Genomic DNA, 14,000 nt, shown 5'->3' with positions numbered 1-14,000 from the left:
CTTTACTTGTTCAAACAGCTAAGAGCGAGGCCCATTTTAGTCATTTCAACAAACCAGCTTTCAAGCCCATTGCTTTAAGAGCTTTTCCTTTTCCCAACAATTGCTTCCCCTCTTTCATATTTCCCAAACCTTACCTTATCTAGGGTTAGGGTTTTGCTCATTCTGAGTTTCTCTCTCAATACCAAAAATATCCTCAAATTGAAGATGATGCAACAACCAGCACAAGCTATGGTACCACCACCAATGGCTCCACCACCTTCTATGGCGGGTGCTCCACAGACCCAACAACAGTACCAATATCAGCAACCACCTCCGGCTCCGGTTCCTCAGACACAACAACCTTACATGATGATGAACATGATGCAGCCGCCTCAGAGTCATCCTCCACCTATGTGGCCCCCACAACAAGGTTCGGCTGGGGTACCGGCTCAACAACAGCCAGCGGGTCAACCGGCTAACGCAGATGAGGTTCGGACTTTGTGGATCGGAGATTTGCAGTATTATATGGATGAGAATTATCTCTTGAGCTGTTTTGCACAAACTGGAGAGGTATTCAACGGTTTTAATTTGATATTATTTTGAGATTTTTTTTATGCGATGTTTTATTTGGCGGGGTTTATTTTGATGTAATGATTTAATCTCTGATTGCTTTTTTGTTTTGTTTTTTCAGATTGATATATTGTATGCATAAAAAATAAGATATTGGTAGTGGATTTGCTTTTCTTACAAGGTTTTATATTATTATTTTTACAAGTGTTTTGATGTAGATGTGACATGTTCTGGGTCTAAGATGTCAAGTTCTGTTTTTTATTGCGTATAAGGGCCTAATTAGAGTACTGTTCTGTGCTAAGACTATCAAGCATTGTGATTTGAGATGTGTCATTGTTACTAAAGCTTTTAATTTGTTTATGTTAGAGGATGTGTAAATTTCATCTCTTTTTGATGTATGTGTGAGTGATTCAATTGTTGGTTATCTTACAGGTTGCTTCTGTAAAAGTTATCCGCAACAAGCAAACCGGTCAAGTGGAGGGCTATGGGTTTATTGAGTTTGTTTCAAGAGCTGCTGCTGAGAGAGTTTTACAAACATACAATGGTACACCTATGCCAAATGGTGAGAGCAACTATAGGTTGAACTGGGCATCCTTTAGTTCAGGCGATAGGCGAGATGAGACCCCTGAGTTCACAATCTTTGTTGGAGACTTGGCTGCTGATGTTACAGATTACATGCTTCAAGAGACCTTCAGGGCACACTTTCCTTCGGTGAAGGGTGCAAAGGTTGTGATTGATAGGATCACTGGGCGCACAAAAGGTTATGGGTTTGTCAGGTTTGGCGATGAAACTGAATATAATCGTGCCATGACTGAGATGAATGGTGCTTTTTGTTCAACTAGGCCTATGCGCATAGGGCCGGCTACTAACAAGAAGACTGGTGCTGCACAGCAATATCCAGCAGGTATGCTTGCTGGTGGTTGTTTGTTTTACCCAAGTCCTTTGGGATACTTTGATTCATCTTAGCTGCATATTTGAATTTGACTACATTGTATCTTCTGGTGCTCTTTGATGTCTGTTTTTCATTTCTTTCAGTGCACGTAATGTGAATGTTGGTGTCCTTCAAAATTGATAGTTATATTTTTTATTTCCCTTTTTGAAGGGTAAGGCAGGTTAGGCAAGTTTCCAATTATTACTTGCTGTGAAGTGCTTAATATCATTTTAAAGTTCCGTTTCTTTCAGTTAATTCTAGAAGTTGAGCAGCAGTTTCCACTAGTCATTTCCTGCCTGTACTTTCCTTTAACATTTGGGCACCGTAATTCTAATCAAATCTTGAAACTTGCAAAAACTTATGAACTCCTGTTGTATCAGAGCAGGGCGCCAGGAGGCTCTATCATCTTGGGGCCTGGAACTGATTTCAGCTGAAATGGTTACCCCCTTAGTCCGTGCCCTCGCTTAGGTCAGTTTTGTGTTTATGTCGGTCAGCTTACTACATTTACGAAGTTCATTTCAGTTCTATTGATTGAGCTGTCAGTCAACTTACTCTTCTCTGGTTAGTAAGCGCTTTCAGTCGGGTTATATTTCAGTTTACCATTAGAGCCTTCATTTCAGTTTTACATAATGACATTGGTGATTTGTTATGTGCTTTTTCCTTTTGCCTTTTACTTTTCATCTTGATGTTATTGCTTAGTCCTGCTGCTCCTGATGTCTATTTCTGGTCACTTTCCCTAGAGTTTTAGGTCATGGTTCTTCAAGATTCCAGTCAAGTGAGAGCTCAGAGTGCGTGCTGTATCTCCGTCAAAAGCATGAATATCAATATTTATTTTACTTCCGTTTGTGCTTGCTCGGCACTTTGTATCTTTTTTTTCTTGTTGTGTTTCCTTTTACCCCATGGGAGTTGTTGATCTTACATTGGTTTTGTGCTTTATGTGCTTCTCCAATCATATTTCTGTGAATCGAGGGACGTTGGTCTTTTACATATTATTCGAACAGATCACACTTTTTCCAGGCTATATATTTCTTAACTTTCAAGTGACAGCCCCTGGAGGTGTGAAGTAAAAGTTCCATGGAAAGAATCTTGTCTATGCATTGTCCATGTTTTCTCATTGTTTCTTTATGGAAATGCTATTTCCTTTTTATTTTCCTTTTGTTACACATTTATTTTTTGTATGCAGCTTCATCTCAAGGGACTCAGAACGAGAATGATCCAAATAATACAACTGTGGGTACTTTGTCACTTTAACTGAGAAACATGGTGGTTTCTTGTTATTTGTTTTTGATTCACATATTTCCATGCAGATATTTGTTGGTAATTTGGATTCTAACGTGACTGAAGACCATTTGAGAGAGGTATTCAGCCCATATGGTCAGTTGGTGCATGTGAAGATTCCACAAAACAAGCGTTGTGGATTTGTTCAATTTGCTGATAGGTAAAGATACATTGCTCAGTATTTCTGAATAGATCTATTTAAGAGGGATATATTTCATGTTAATTTTTCTGTTGTGCTTGTGCAATGCATCAGGAGTTGTGCCGAAGAAGCTCTCCGAATATTGAACGGGACTCAGTTGGGTGGACAAAGTATTCGGCTTTCATGGGGTCGTAGCACATCAAACAAGCAGGTTAGTTAGGATTTCGATGACAAACAGGTTGCTTTTTCTTGGTATTCAACATATAGACTCTGAAAGCCTTTGGCATGTTTTGCATTTCAGGCCCAAGCAGATCCAAACCAGTGGAACGCTGGATATTATGGATACAGCCAAGGATATGGTTACGGCTATGGCGCTGCCCCACAAGACCCCAACATGTACTATGGAGGGTATCCTGGGTACGGAAATTATCAACAGCCGCAGCAACAGCAACAAGTCGGATATAGCTAAGTGCTGATATTAACTGTCTTTCGTGGCTGCTGTTCTCTCTTTACTAGTATTATGAACTTGTGCTACTTGATTTCTCCTTTGTTTCGCTATAGGGGGATATAAACTTAAGGCTGTGTTATTCACTTGTTAAATAGCATATGCACTGTATAAACCTCCTTTTATTACAAAAATTTTGTACTATTCTTGGTGTTCAGATTTTATCATATGGTTTGCTTTTTGTGATGCATGCAAATGATGAAATCATAATGCGCCTATAGACTCAGGTGTAAAAACTTGGACCTTGTAATCCAATAGCAATCCTGGATGGTTCGGGCCGGGCCAATTGTCGAAGGAGTCGGATCCAAGTCAAGGGATTTTGGACCTTTGGTTTTTCTTTCATTTTATCTGCACCATAGCTCTCTTTTGTGTTTTGTTTTAACAATTGGTGATTTAGTATAAAAATAAAATGTGTATCCATAATAATATTTTTTAGGTATAATTATTAATTTGATATTTACTAAAATTGAAAAGATGGTACTTTTTTGAAATTGTTTAATATTTTTCGATTAAGTCCAAAACATAATTTAGTTATCAGCTAGAGGGTAAAATATGTAACTACTTTTGAAAACAAACACAACCTGTCACTTGTTTTGTTTTTATTCCATTATCACGTTAGTCTCTTGGCCGTTTTCGTTTTCTTTTGTGTTTGCCTTCTGACAATAGGCCCCTTATATTAGAGTGTAATTCTCATGTTGACGTTTTTACTAAGTGAGCATTCGATCGAATCGAATCAAAAATTTTCGAGTTAATTGAGTTTTCGAATCTCATTTTATCATCCTAACTTTATTTGAAGTTTTCTTGAATTGAGTTGAGTGAGATGGAATTCGAATCGAATCGAATCGAATATATTTGTTCGAGTTAAATTTTAAAAAATAATTTTGGGTCCTTGTAACCGTTGTCACCCATCGTAATAAAATTTGTCTACCTTAATCAAATTTTTTATTAACTTTCATCACCTCATAATTTATTTATTAATTTTTTATATACTGGTTAGCTTCTTTACTTGCTTAGTTGTTTCAATTATCTTGATTCTTGTCACTATGTATTTTGGAATTAAAAATATATTAAATATAAAAATATGATTTTTTAATAAAATTTATTTTAAAAATAAAATGTGAAATTGATAGCAATATAAAATTTTAACACGAATATTTTATGGCATAATTAATAATTCAATTTTAATATAAATATTCAATATAACTAATCAATTCAATAATATAAATAATATAAAATGTGAAATTTAATTTAATAATATAAATAGTAAATATAAATAAAATTATTACTATTTATGTTTAGTGATTTTTTTTGGATAATTTTGATTTTTATTTGAAAGTAAAGGGTGAGAAGTAAAAGTTTAGGGGGAAAATAAAAAGTTTTGGAGAATAAAAGTTTGAGGGAAAGTAAATAGGGGAGAGTAAATTTTTGGAGGGAAAATATTAAAAAAAAAATTTGAGGGGGGAAGGTTTGGGGTAGATGGGAGGTGGGATGGAAAGAGAATAAAAGTTTTAGTGGAAAAGTGGGAAGGAGTAAAAATTTTGAGAGAAAATAAAAGGTTTTGAGGGTTTTTGGGAGTAAAATTTTGAGAAAAAGTAAATGGGAGAGTAAAATTTTGGTAGAAAATGGATTTTGGGTAGATTGGGGGGTTGGGAGGGGAGGGGAGTAAAAGTTTTGGGGGGAAAGTGGGAAGGAGTAAAAGTTTTGAGGGAAAAGTAAAAAGGTTTGGGAGTTTAGGGTAAAACTGTCAAATATTATAGTTTGATATTCGAATTATTCGAATTATTCGAGTTATTCGAATTCGAAAACTCAACTCGATTCGAACTCGAAATTCGAAAAAAAAAATTCGAGTTGATTCGAATAACTCGATTAACTCGAATAACTCGATTCGTTTAACTCGAAATTCGAATTTTTTTTCGATTTTTTCGAGTCGAATCGAGTTTTGCTCACCCCTATTTACTATTGTCTATGTGACACTCGTACCCGAGATGTTACGGTATAAAATAGAATAGTTATAAACAATTAATTTCTTTAATCAATTTAATTATAAAAATATAATTTAAAATTTTTCTCAAAGTCTTATATGAGAGTTGACCCAAGAACAAACAAGGATTAAATTGTAACATTTTTAAAAGTTGAAGATAATCACGTAAAACAAGAATCACACGATTGCGTGTTCAGGCCGTGTAACTCACTGAAGTTGTGTGGATCAAAATGTAAAATTTCATAAAAATTTCATAAAGATCTCTACACTTTTCTATTATATCATGCAATGACAATGGTATATGTAAACCCTAAATGTATGACCATAATAATCCATTGACATAGATCCATACAAATTTCAATGAAATGCTTGAAAACAGGCACATAATGCTGTAAAAGAGACTGCAATAAATCTTCAGCATAATGCAAAAGCATGGGGATGCACTTGAAATGAAGTCAGAATGTAAAGGTACACTTCAAAGAGTACCCATTACAAACAATTCAAATTGGAGACAAATTACCTATCTTAAGCATTTACCTTCGTTCAAGCCTCGACTTGTAAGACTCGTTTCTATTCTGGCGAAACTAGAAAACTAAGACTGTGCTGGTGGAATGGCATCTTTAGCATTAGATTCCACGCTGTTGGTGTTAATGGCCATTGAAGAACTACCAACTTCAGGAACTACCATTCTTGGAAGAACAGATTCTTCGGCGGCGGGCTTGTGGGCAGACGGGATAGTTTCGGCCCCGAATATCATTATTGGTAGGCTGGTCATTGATACAGAACATGGAGGTGTCACAGTAGTAGTTGTAGTAGCATCACTTACAAAAAGTCCATCCATGTGAGCCGTGTTGGTTCCGGTCATAATCTTCCTAGCAAGCTCCAATTGAGTATCTTCAGAAATATCTATATCTTGCCTAGATGAAGCCTGTTTACCGAAAATGTTGAGTCCAGTAGGTTCACATGGTATGGCTTGGTGTTCTGGTTCAAGAAACTTAGAAGCTTGTTTCCCGAACATGTTGAGTCCAGTGGGTTCACAAGGTATAGTTTGAGGTTCAGGTTCAGGAAATTTAGAAGCTTGTTTCCCGAAAATGTTGATTCTGGTAGGTTCACAAGACATGGTTCGAAGTTCAGGTTCGGGAAATTTAGAAGCCTGCTTCCCGAAATTGTTGATTCCAGTGGATTCACAAGGCATGGCTTGAGGGTCAGGAAATTTAGATGGCTGCTTTCCGAACATGTTGATTCCTGTTGGTCCACAAGGCATAGCTTGAGGTTCGGGTTCAGGAAATTTAGTAGCCTGTTTCCCGAAAATGTTGATTCCAGTTGGTTCACAGTGCATGGGTTGAGTTTCAGGTTCAGGAAATTTAGAAGCCTGCTTTCCAAACATGTTGATTCCAGTTGGTTCACAGTGCATGGGTTGAGTTTCAGGTTCAGGAAATTTAGAAGCATGCTTTCCAAACATGTTGATTCCAGCAGGTTCACAGTGCATGGCTAGAGGTTCAGGTTCGGGAAATTTAGAAGCCTGTTTTCCAAACACATCGATTCCAATGGGTTCACAAGGTATGGCTCGAGGTTCAGGTTCAGCAAATTTAGAAGCCTGCTTCCCGAACATGTGGATTTCAGCAGGTTCACAAGGCATGCCTTGTGGTTCAGGTTCAGCAAATTTAGAAGCCTGCTTCCCGAACATGTGGATTTCAGCAGGTTCACAAGGCATGCCTTGAGGTTCAGGTTCAGCAAATTTAGAAGCCTGTTTCCCAAACATGTTGATTCCAGTAGGTTCACAAGTCATCGGTTGAGTTTCAGGTTCAGGAAATTTAGAAGGCCGCTTACCAAACATGTTGATTCCACCAGGTTCACAAGGCATCACTTGAGGTTCAGGCTCGGGAAATTTAGAAGCCTGTTTACCAAAAACGTCAATTGCAGTGGGTTCACAAGATATAGCTCGGGGTTCAGGTTCGGGAAATTTAGGTGTTTGGTTGTTAACAAGGTCAAGGCTCTTACCATCACCGAACAATTCTTGTGGCTTAAGATCAAAACTCACAGCCTGGTGTTCAACTTGAGGCTTCAAATTTACAGTCTCGGAAACTGGCAACGTACCGGTAAATGTTGCCGACATTGGTGCAGATGCTTTAGGTGCCTCTGCGTTAATATTCGGTCCTTTCATCAGTTTGAACGCTTCAAATCCCTGCAATGACTGATCTTGTCCAACACCAACAGCTTTATTGTTCTGCAATCCGATATCTGCAATTAGGTCTTGTAGGACCTTTTGTCCCAGGGGAAGACCAGTGTCATTCATCGGCAAGTTACTAGCCGGAGGAATTAGAATAGAGGCAGATTGGCTCTCACTAACAGGCGTAGCACCAGACTGAATCCCTATATGTAGACCTTGGTCTAGAACTTTAGGTGTGTCGTTTTTATGCTCAATGGGCTTCTCACTTTTCCCCGATGGACTCGTAGCATCAAGATGACCCTGAGGGCTAACAAACGGGAAAGGAATCTCTTTTCTTTTGTACATCTTAGCATTTGGAGCCACATCATTTGCAGCAGTAATCGGAGTGAATCGGCCCGGTAGAAATACAACACCTCTAAGATGCGTGTTGGTATCACCTACTTTAACGTTAAGAAGATATCCAGCATCAAATGAACCTTCGATAACACCAGACACCATCTGACCTACCATGTCTTCAGATGCAGGGTCACTCATGTCCACACTCTGCTTGTTTTTATTCAGATTGTCACAAACAGGTGTCACAGGCGAGTTGTCCCCTTGAACAGTCTCGTCCTTCCGTGGACGCCCACGTTTCCGCCTCATAGGAGGGTCTGCCGGTGAAGATAAACTAACCCCTTGGTTCTGGCTGCTCATCCTGCACGAAATAGATGCACAACCACCTTCCTACTATCTTTTTACAACTTGTTTTTGCAATAGTTTTCCCAAGTTTACCTGCAATCGGTAAGCAATTAAAACTTTTGTCATTAATATGACCATAAAATAACCAGGCGAATTAGAAATGTGGTACAAAACTGTATTCAATCAACAATATACTAATACTACTTTCACCATGCTAGTAAACCATATTTCACAACGGAGTATACCAAACTATATAACATCGGGAAATCCGCTGGATGAGTAGGCTCAGATTCTGGTTTCAAATTTTGATATCGATAAGTGCTCAAATTTTGAACAGCTAATATCACCTAATGAATGAAAGAGCTATCGATGATGAGCTATGGAATACATGCCAAGATGGTTATGTAAGTAATAATCAGACTCAAGAACAAGCCATTGTGATGTCTTTGCATTCATACTTCCTGAAATTTTGGAACCGAGTGAATTAGAAAAGCGGTACAAAACCGTATTCATTCAATGACACACTAATACTACTTTCACCGATAGGAGTATACTAGACTATATAACATAAGGAAATCCTCTGGATGATTATTACCATAAGATTGCCTATAGCTCTGGTCTTGAACTTTGATATCGATAAGTGCTCAAAGCCATAAAGATATAGATAAGTACTCAAATTTTGAACAGCTAATATCACCTAATGAATGAAGGAGCTATCAATGATGAAACTACGAAATGCATGCCTAGATGGTTATGTATGTAATAACCAGATTCAAGAACAAGCCATTGTGATGTCTTTACATTCATAATTCCCGAAATTTCGGAACCTATGCAAACAATATACATTCATAACAGTATGTTGCTATGTTTCAATGAATAAAGTGACAATATACAGCAATGTACTGGCTTAGCCTATCTGCCATTGAAATGATAAGTAAATCCCCATTTCAAACCTTGATATTTTCGCCCCAAATCTCACATTATCAACTAAATAAAGGTAAAAAAAAAAAACATTTCAGAGACAAAAAAAATTATGGGGGGAAAATTACAAACAGCAACAGAAGATGAAAGAGACAGTTCAAATACACGTACACCAACAAACATAAAAAAAAAACCCTGAAAACACCATTCAATGAAAACAATGTGGGACTAAATTGATATTGGATCAAAATTACACCCTAAAAATATAAACAAAATTTAACCCTTTTTAATTATAACCCCAATTCAACCAAAGATTAAACCATAAACACCCTTTTTAACACATTTTCAAAATATTTCATAGATTTAAAAGTGGAAAAAGTCACAATGGGTACAATTTCTTTTTCCTTTTTTTTTAAAGTTACCACCTTTTTGAACTACCCACAATCCCAAACAAAATCTCTTACTGATTCCTTTATCCAAAATAATATATATATATATATATATATATATATAACTTACTAATCAGTTCTTGTTTATTTTCAGGTTTTCCATTAAACAAAGAAAAATATTAACGTGATGATAACATAAAAAGTACATAAACTACAGTTTTAATTTTTTTAAACAATTACATACCTGTCTTCGTCTTGTAGGAGAGATTCCAAAATCACCTGAGTGAAAAAAAAAATGGGGGTGGGGGTGAGATAATCAATAAACAAATCCAAAATTTCCAGATTTAATTAGTCATAATTATATTATTTTTCCCTTTTTTTTCTATCTGATTATTTATTTATTATTTTTAGTTTTTGGTTTATTAATTGTTTTATTTTTTGAAGTTGCTGTGTTGTTCGCGGGACAGTGTAATTAACCGAAACGCGAGGAAACCAGGAAACAGTGTAAATTATATGGGCTGCTTATTAATTGGGCGTAAGACATTGGGCCATATGGGCCGATAAGTGCACGTGTTACCCACGTGACAACCTCTAGCCAAGAAAAAGAAAATTTCAAATAATGAAAAATAATCAAATTTATTTTTTATATTTTGTTTAAGTTATCCATTTGGATTTTTCAGGTTTTAATTATTTCGTATTTAAATTATTTTGGATTATTTGTTTTAAGTTTTTTTTTGAGTTTTGATTCTTTTAAGTTTGAATATTTTGGATTCACTTGTTTTTTGTTTTGGGTTTAGATTAGTTTTAAGTTGAAGTTCAAATGATTTTAAGTTTTGGCTGCTTCGGGTTCCGACAATTACAAATTCAGATTATTTCTGGTTTTAATCACTTCAGTCTTAGACCATTTTAAGTTGCTTATTCAAGTTATTTTGTATTCTGGTTGTTAAAGGTTGGGGTTATTTCGGGTTCTGTTCAGTCCAATTTAGGTTTCTAATCACTTCGAGTTTGGACCATTATAGGTTCATATTATTTTGGTTACTTAATCAAGTTATTTTGAATTTTGATTGTTTAATTATTTTCAAGTTCAAATCAATTTAAGTTCAATTATTTTAGATTCCAATCAACTCAAGTTTAAATTATATTTTCAAGTAATTTCAAATTTAAATCGTATTAAATTCTGGTTAAAATTCAAAAAAAACCACCAATTTTTTTTCTTTCCCATTCTTGTCACTTACAGTTTCTCAAAAACCATAGGAAGAATTTTCTTTTCTTCTTCTAATAATTTAATATTTACGTTTCATTTAATGCAATTCTACAATCAAAATCTATATATTTATTTAGCGTAAAATTTAGAATTTTGAAAATTTTCAAAACCTATTCCACAATACATTCCATCATTGATAGGCTTCTTTTTTTTATTAAGAAAGCAATTGTTTAACCGCTCCAGTATATGGCGGTTTGGCAGTTAGGCAATGGCCTCCACTATTTTCAATGTCGAAAGTAGCGGAATTAAATATCGTAAAAACATAATTTTATAATTTTAATAATTTATATCTTTATATTTTATATTTTAAAATTTAAATTTTTTTTATCATTTTTGGAATTAAAATATCATTAATTAAAAATTTTATAAATTATAAAATACTCAAATGAAAAATTTTTCGCCTGAGACTCCCAGCCTCCCCTGTCCCGGCCAAACATATCCTGCTTAAATTAGTAATATGTTTCCTTTTCAACTATGCCGCATGCCGGTGGAAATTTGGTCCCTCTACGTATCTTATAAATAGCTGCCCCATTGACTTTAATAGCTAACCTCATTGTGTCTTTGGCTCCCTTTTAATTAATGCTGTCTTTCTTACACTCCGATGCTCTGCTTTTTACTTCCATGCTCTGCTCTCATTCTCATACCTCACAATTTGTTGGATCATATGCAGTGACGTATGCTCAATTCAACCACAACGAGAGAGGCCGACTTTGTCATTAAAAATCTTTGAAGTATCGTTTATCGAAAACTTATAAACTTTCAACGAGTCGGTATCATTTTCGATCTCAATTCTAATAAGAGTTTGAATACTTGAAATGATGAGTCTAGTGAGATGAGAACGCTTTGTCAAGAACAACGAAACTTTTTATAAATAGAATGGAACGATGAAGTAATAGATAATTATCAAAATTCAGTATCGATACTTGATGATAATCAGGTGACAACCAATAAACACAATACCTGATCTATTTACTTTTATATTTTAAAATTCAGGTCTAACTATTAGCATCATTTAAACTATTTTGTTAAATTCAGATTCGTTATAATTTTTTTGTAGTTATAATGTCAGACTAATAAATTTAATAGTACTAATAATTAGATCTGAATTTTAAAATTTAAAAAAAACTAAATTAAAACACAACCACGATGTAAGTGAAAAACAAATAGATTTATAAAAATAGATATAAGTGAGAAATTAGGCTTTAATTAAAATAGAAAAATATAAATATTTAAAACTACAGATTTAAGTTGAATTATTATTTTGTGTATATATTCTTTATATAAAAATATAAATAATAAAATAGACCTTTAAAATAATATAAAATAAATATATATTTGTCAATGAGATGGTGTTTAATTGATTGCTGACTTTGACATAATATATATATATATATAAGCATGTATGGGTTACGTCAGTACCTTCGACCTACTTCATGCTAGCCTGCTGCATTCATTTTATTTATTCATTAAAAAGGACAAATTTAATTTGATAAAAACCTGAATAAATATTAATATGAAGGAAAATTCAGTGGTTGTGTATAAGCGTGCTGTTTTTAAACAAAGCAGGTCAGTTTTCAAGCTGATGAAAGGCCAGGCCAGCTATTTTCTTTCTTTTCTCTTTTTATATTATTATTATTATTATTATTAGGATAAACTATACAAATGGTCCTCCAATTATACCATTATTCTTGTTTTGGTCACATTTAGACACTAACATTTGAATTCGTTTTTGTTTTGGTCATCCAACAGTTAAATTGATAATTAAAAGCCTTTTTCTAACTGCTATAATAACATATTTAATCTTCAACACTTACATATTCTATCAATTTCATCTTAATTCTAAATAGTTTAATAAATTTAACCCTTCTTATTTAAAAATTCTATCAATTTGACCTCAAACTTCTTAATCAAAGCTTTTAGCTTTTAATACAGAGGTTTTCTACATCTATAAATTTGTAAAACATAAAATAGAAAAAATTCTCTTGATTAATGAGTCATTTTCCGAGTCAATTCACGATATCAATGAGTTCATCTTGAAACTTTCTTTCAGTAGTTTTTTCTAAATATGATATTTTATAATCATTTGGCTGATAAAATTCTGGCTAAAGAAATTAGAAAAACCTTAAGAAAAGCACTTTAGATTTACTCTTATTAACAATATGATATTTTCTTCAAAGAACATAGAAATAGTCTTGAAGTTGGTCCTTGAAATTGGAAATTAAATCCGAGTTAAAAAGTATGACTTTGAAAAATCCAATTGTTCAATCAATAATTATATAAGAAAAATTATGAACATTAAAATTTTCATAAGAAAAAAAAGTGAAAGAATTAATTGAATTTCCTTTTGTTACATTGATAATGATTTTTTAATTTTTATAATTTGATTAAGAGATTATTATGTGTTCTATTTATTTTAATTTTAAATCCATAATAAGCGGTATGTATCACTAATAATCTGATTTAGTGTCAAATTATTTACCAAATTAATTAAAAGCTAAAATTATGCTAGTCAAAGTGAAAATTTATTTTTAAGAATACTAACTTATTTATATTCCTTCTAAAAAAATATTATTTATATAATTTTATTATATATTATATATTATTTATTGTAGTTTATATTATTTTTAATGGTATTTAGTTAATTTTTAACACTTCTTAAAAATATAAATAAAAGGGTTATGTGTCAAATTAGATAATTTCAACCATATATAAAACAATTAATAGATGTAGAATGCCCCTGTTTTAAAAGCGGAAAGCATTTGTTAGGAAGTTTGAGGATTAAATTGATAGAATTTGTAAATGTGAAGGTTAAATTTATTTAATTATTTAGAATTAGGATCAAATTAATAGATTAAGCAAATATTAAGGGTTAAATGTGTTATTATATCGATTAGAAAAAGCTTCTCGTCATCAATTCAAGGGCGAGTGACCAAAACAGCAATGAATTCAAACGTTAGTGCTTAAATTTTAAAAAATAAAATAAAAATGAGTGACCAAAGCAGAAACTTGGACATAGTAGGGTGACCATTTGTACAGTTTACCCTTATTATTATTCCCCTTCCAAATCAATGTTAGTTCACATACACAACTCCATCACCCTATTATCTTTTCTCCTATAAATATTGCTTCCACCTTCAACGTTTTCTCTCAAAACTTTTTCCCAGCCATAAAATTTTCCCCAGATACAAACAGAAC

The 14,000-nt window shown here is 33.8% G+C and overlaps 1 protein-coding gene across 7 annotated transcripts; it reads left to right on the top strand.

Moving 5' to 3' along the window:
• Positions 1 to 97: 97 nt before the first annotated feature.
• Positions 98 to 3,546, top strand: LOC105776419 (polyadenylate-binding protein RBP45B). Of its 7 annotated transcripts, XM_012599052.2 has the most exons (6): positions 101 to 549; positions 982 to 1,453; positions 2,664 to 2,710; positions 2,788 to 2,918; positions 3,012 to 3,108; positions 3,199 to 3,546. In XM_012599052.2, exons 1-6 carry the CDS (start codon positions 205 to 207, stop codon positions 3,364 to 3,366), a joined length of 1,260 nt encoding a protein of 419 aa, XP_012454506.1. In that variant the 5' UTR covers positions 101 to 204; the 3' UTR covers positions 3,367 to 3,546. The 7 variants fall into 7 exon arrangements, 5 of the variants coding, with proteins under 5 accessions (XP_012454508.1, XP_012454509.1, XP_012454507.1 ...); XM_012599054.2 differs by lacking the exons at positions 3,012 to 3,108; positions 3,199 to 3,546 and adding an exon at positions 1,866 to 1,948 and having other exon boundaries at positions 98 to 549; positions 2,788 to 2,890; XR_001127980.2 differs by lacking the exons at positions 3,012 to 3,108; positions 3,199 to 3,546 and adding an exon at positions 1,861 to 1,948 and having other exon boundaries at positions 99 to 549; positions 2,788 to 2,890.
• Positions 3,547 to 14,000: the final 10,454 nt, after the last annotated feature.

Source organism: Gossypium raimondii, chromosome 10 (genome assembly GCF_025698545.1).
Source record: "Gossypium raimondii isolate GPD5lz chromosome 10, ASM2569854v1, whole genome shotgun sequence".
In the NCBI taxonomy this organism is placed as follows: Eukaryota; Viridiplantae; Streptophyta; class Magnoliopsida; order Malvales; family Malvaceae; genus Gossypium; species Gossypium raimondii.
Note: the sequence above shows the minus strand (reverse complement) of the source record. Positions and strands in the feature narration are given on the sequence as shown.

Coding starts and splice junctions, on each gene's coding strand:
- LOC105776419 (XM_012599052.2), top strand. CDS start 205: ATGATGCAACAACCAGCACAAGCTATGGTACCACCACCAATGGCTCCA. Junction 2,711..2,787: donor ATGATCCAAATAATACAACT/GTGGGTACTTTG, acceptor ATTTCCATGCAG/ATATTTGTTGGTAATTTGGA. Junction 2,919..3,011: donor TTTGTTCAATTTGCTGATAG/GTAAAGATACAT, acceptor GCAATGCATCAG/GAGTTGTGCCGAAGAAGCTC.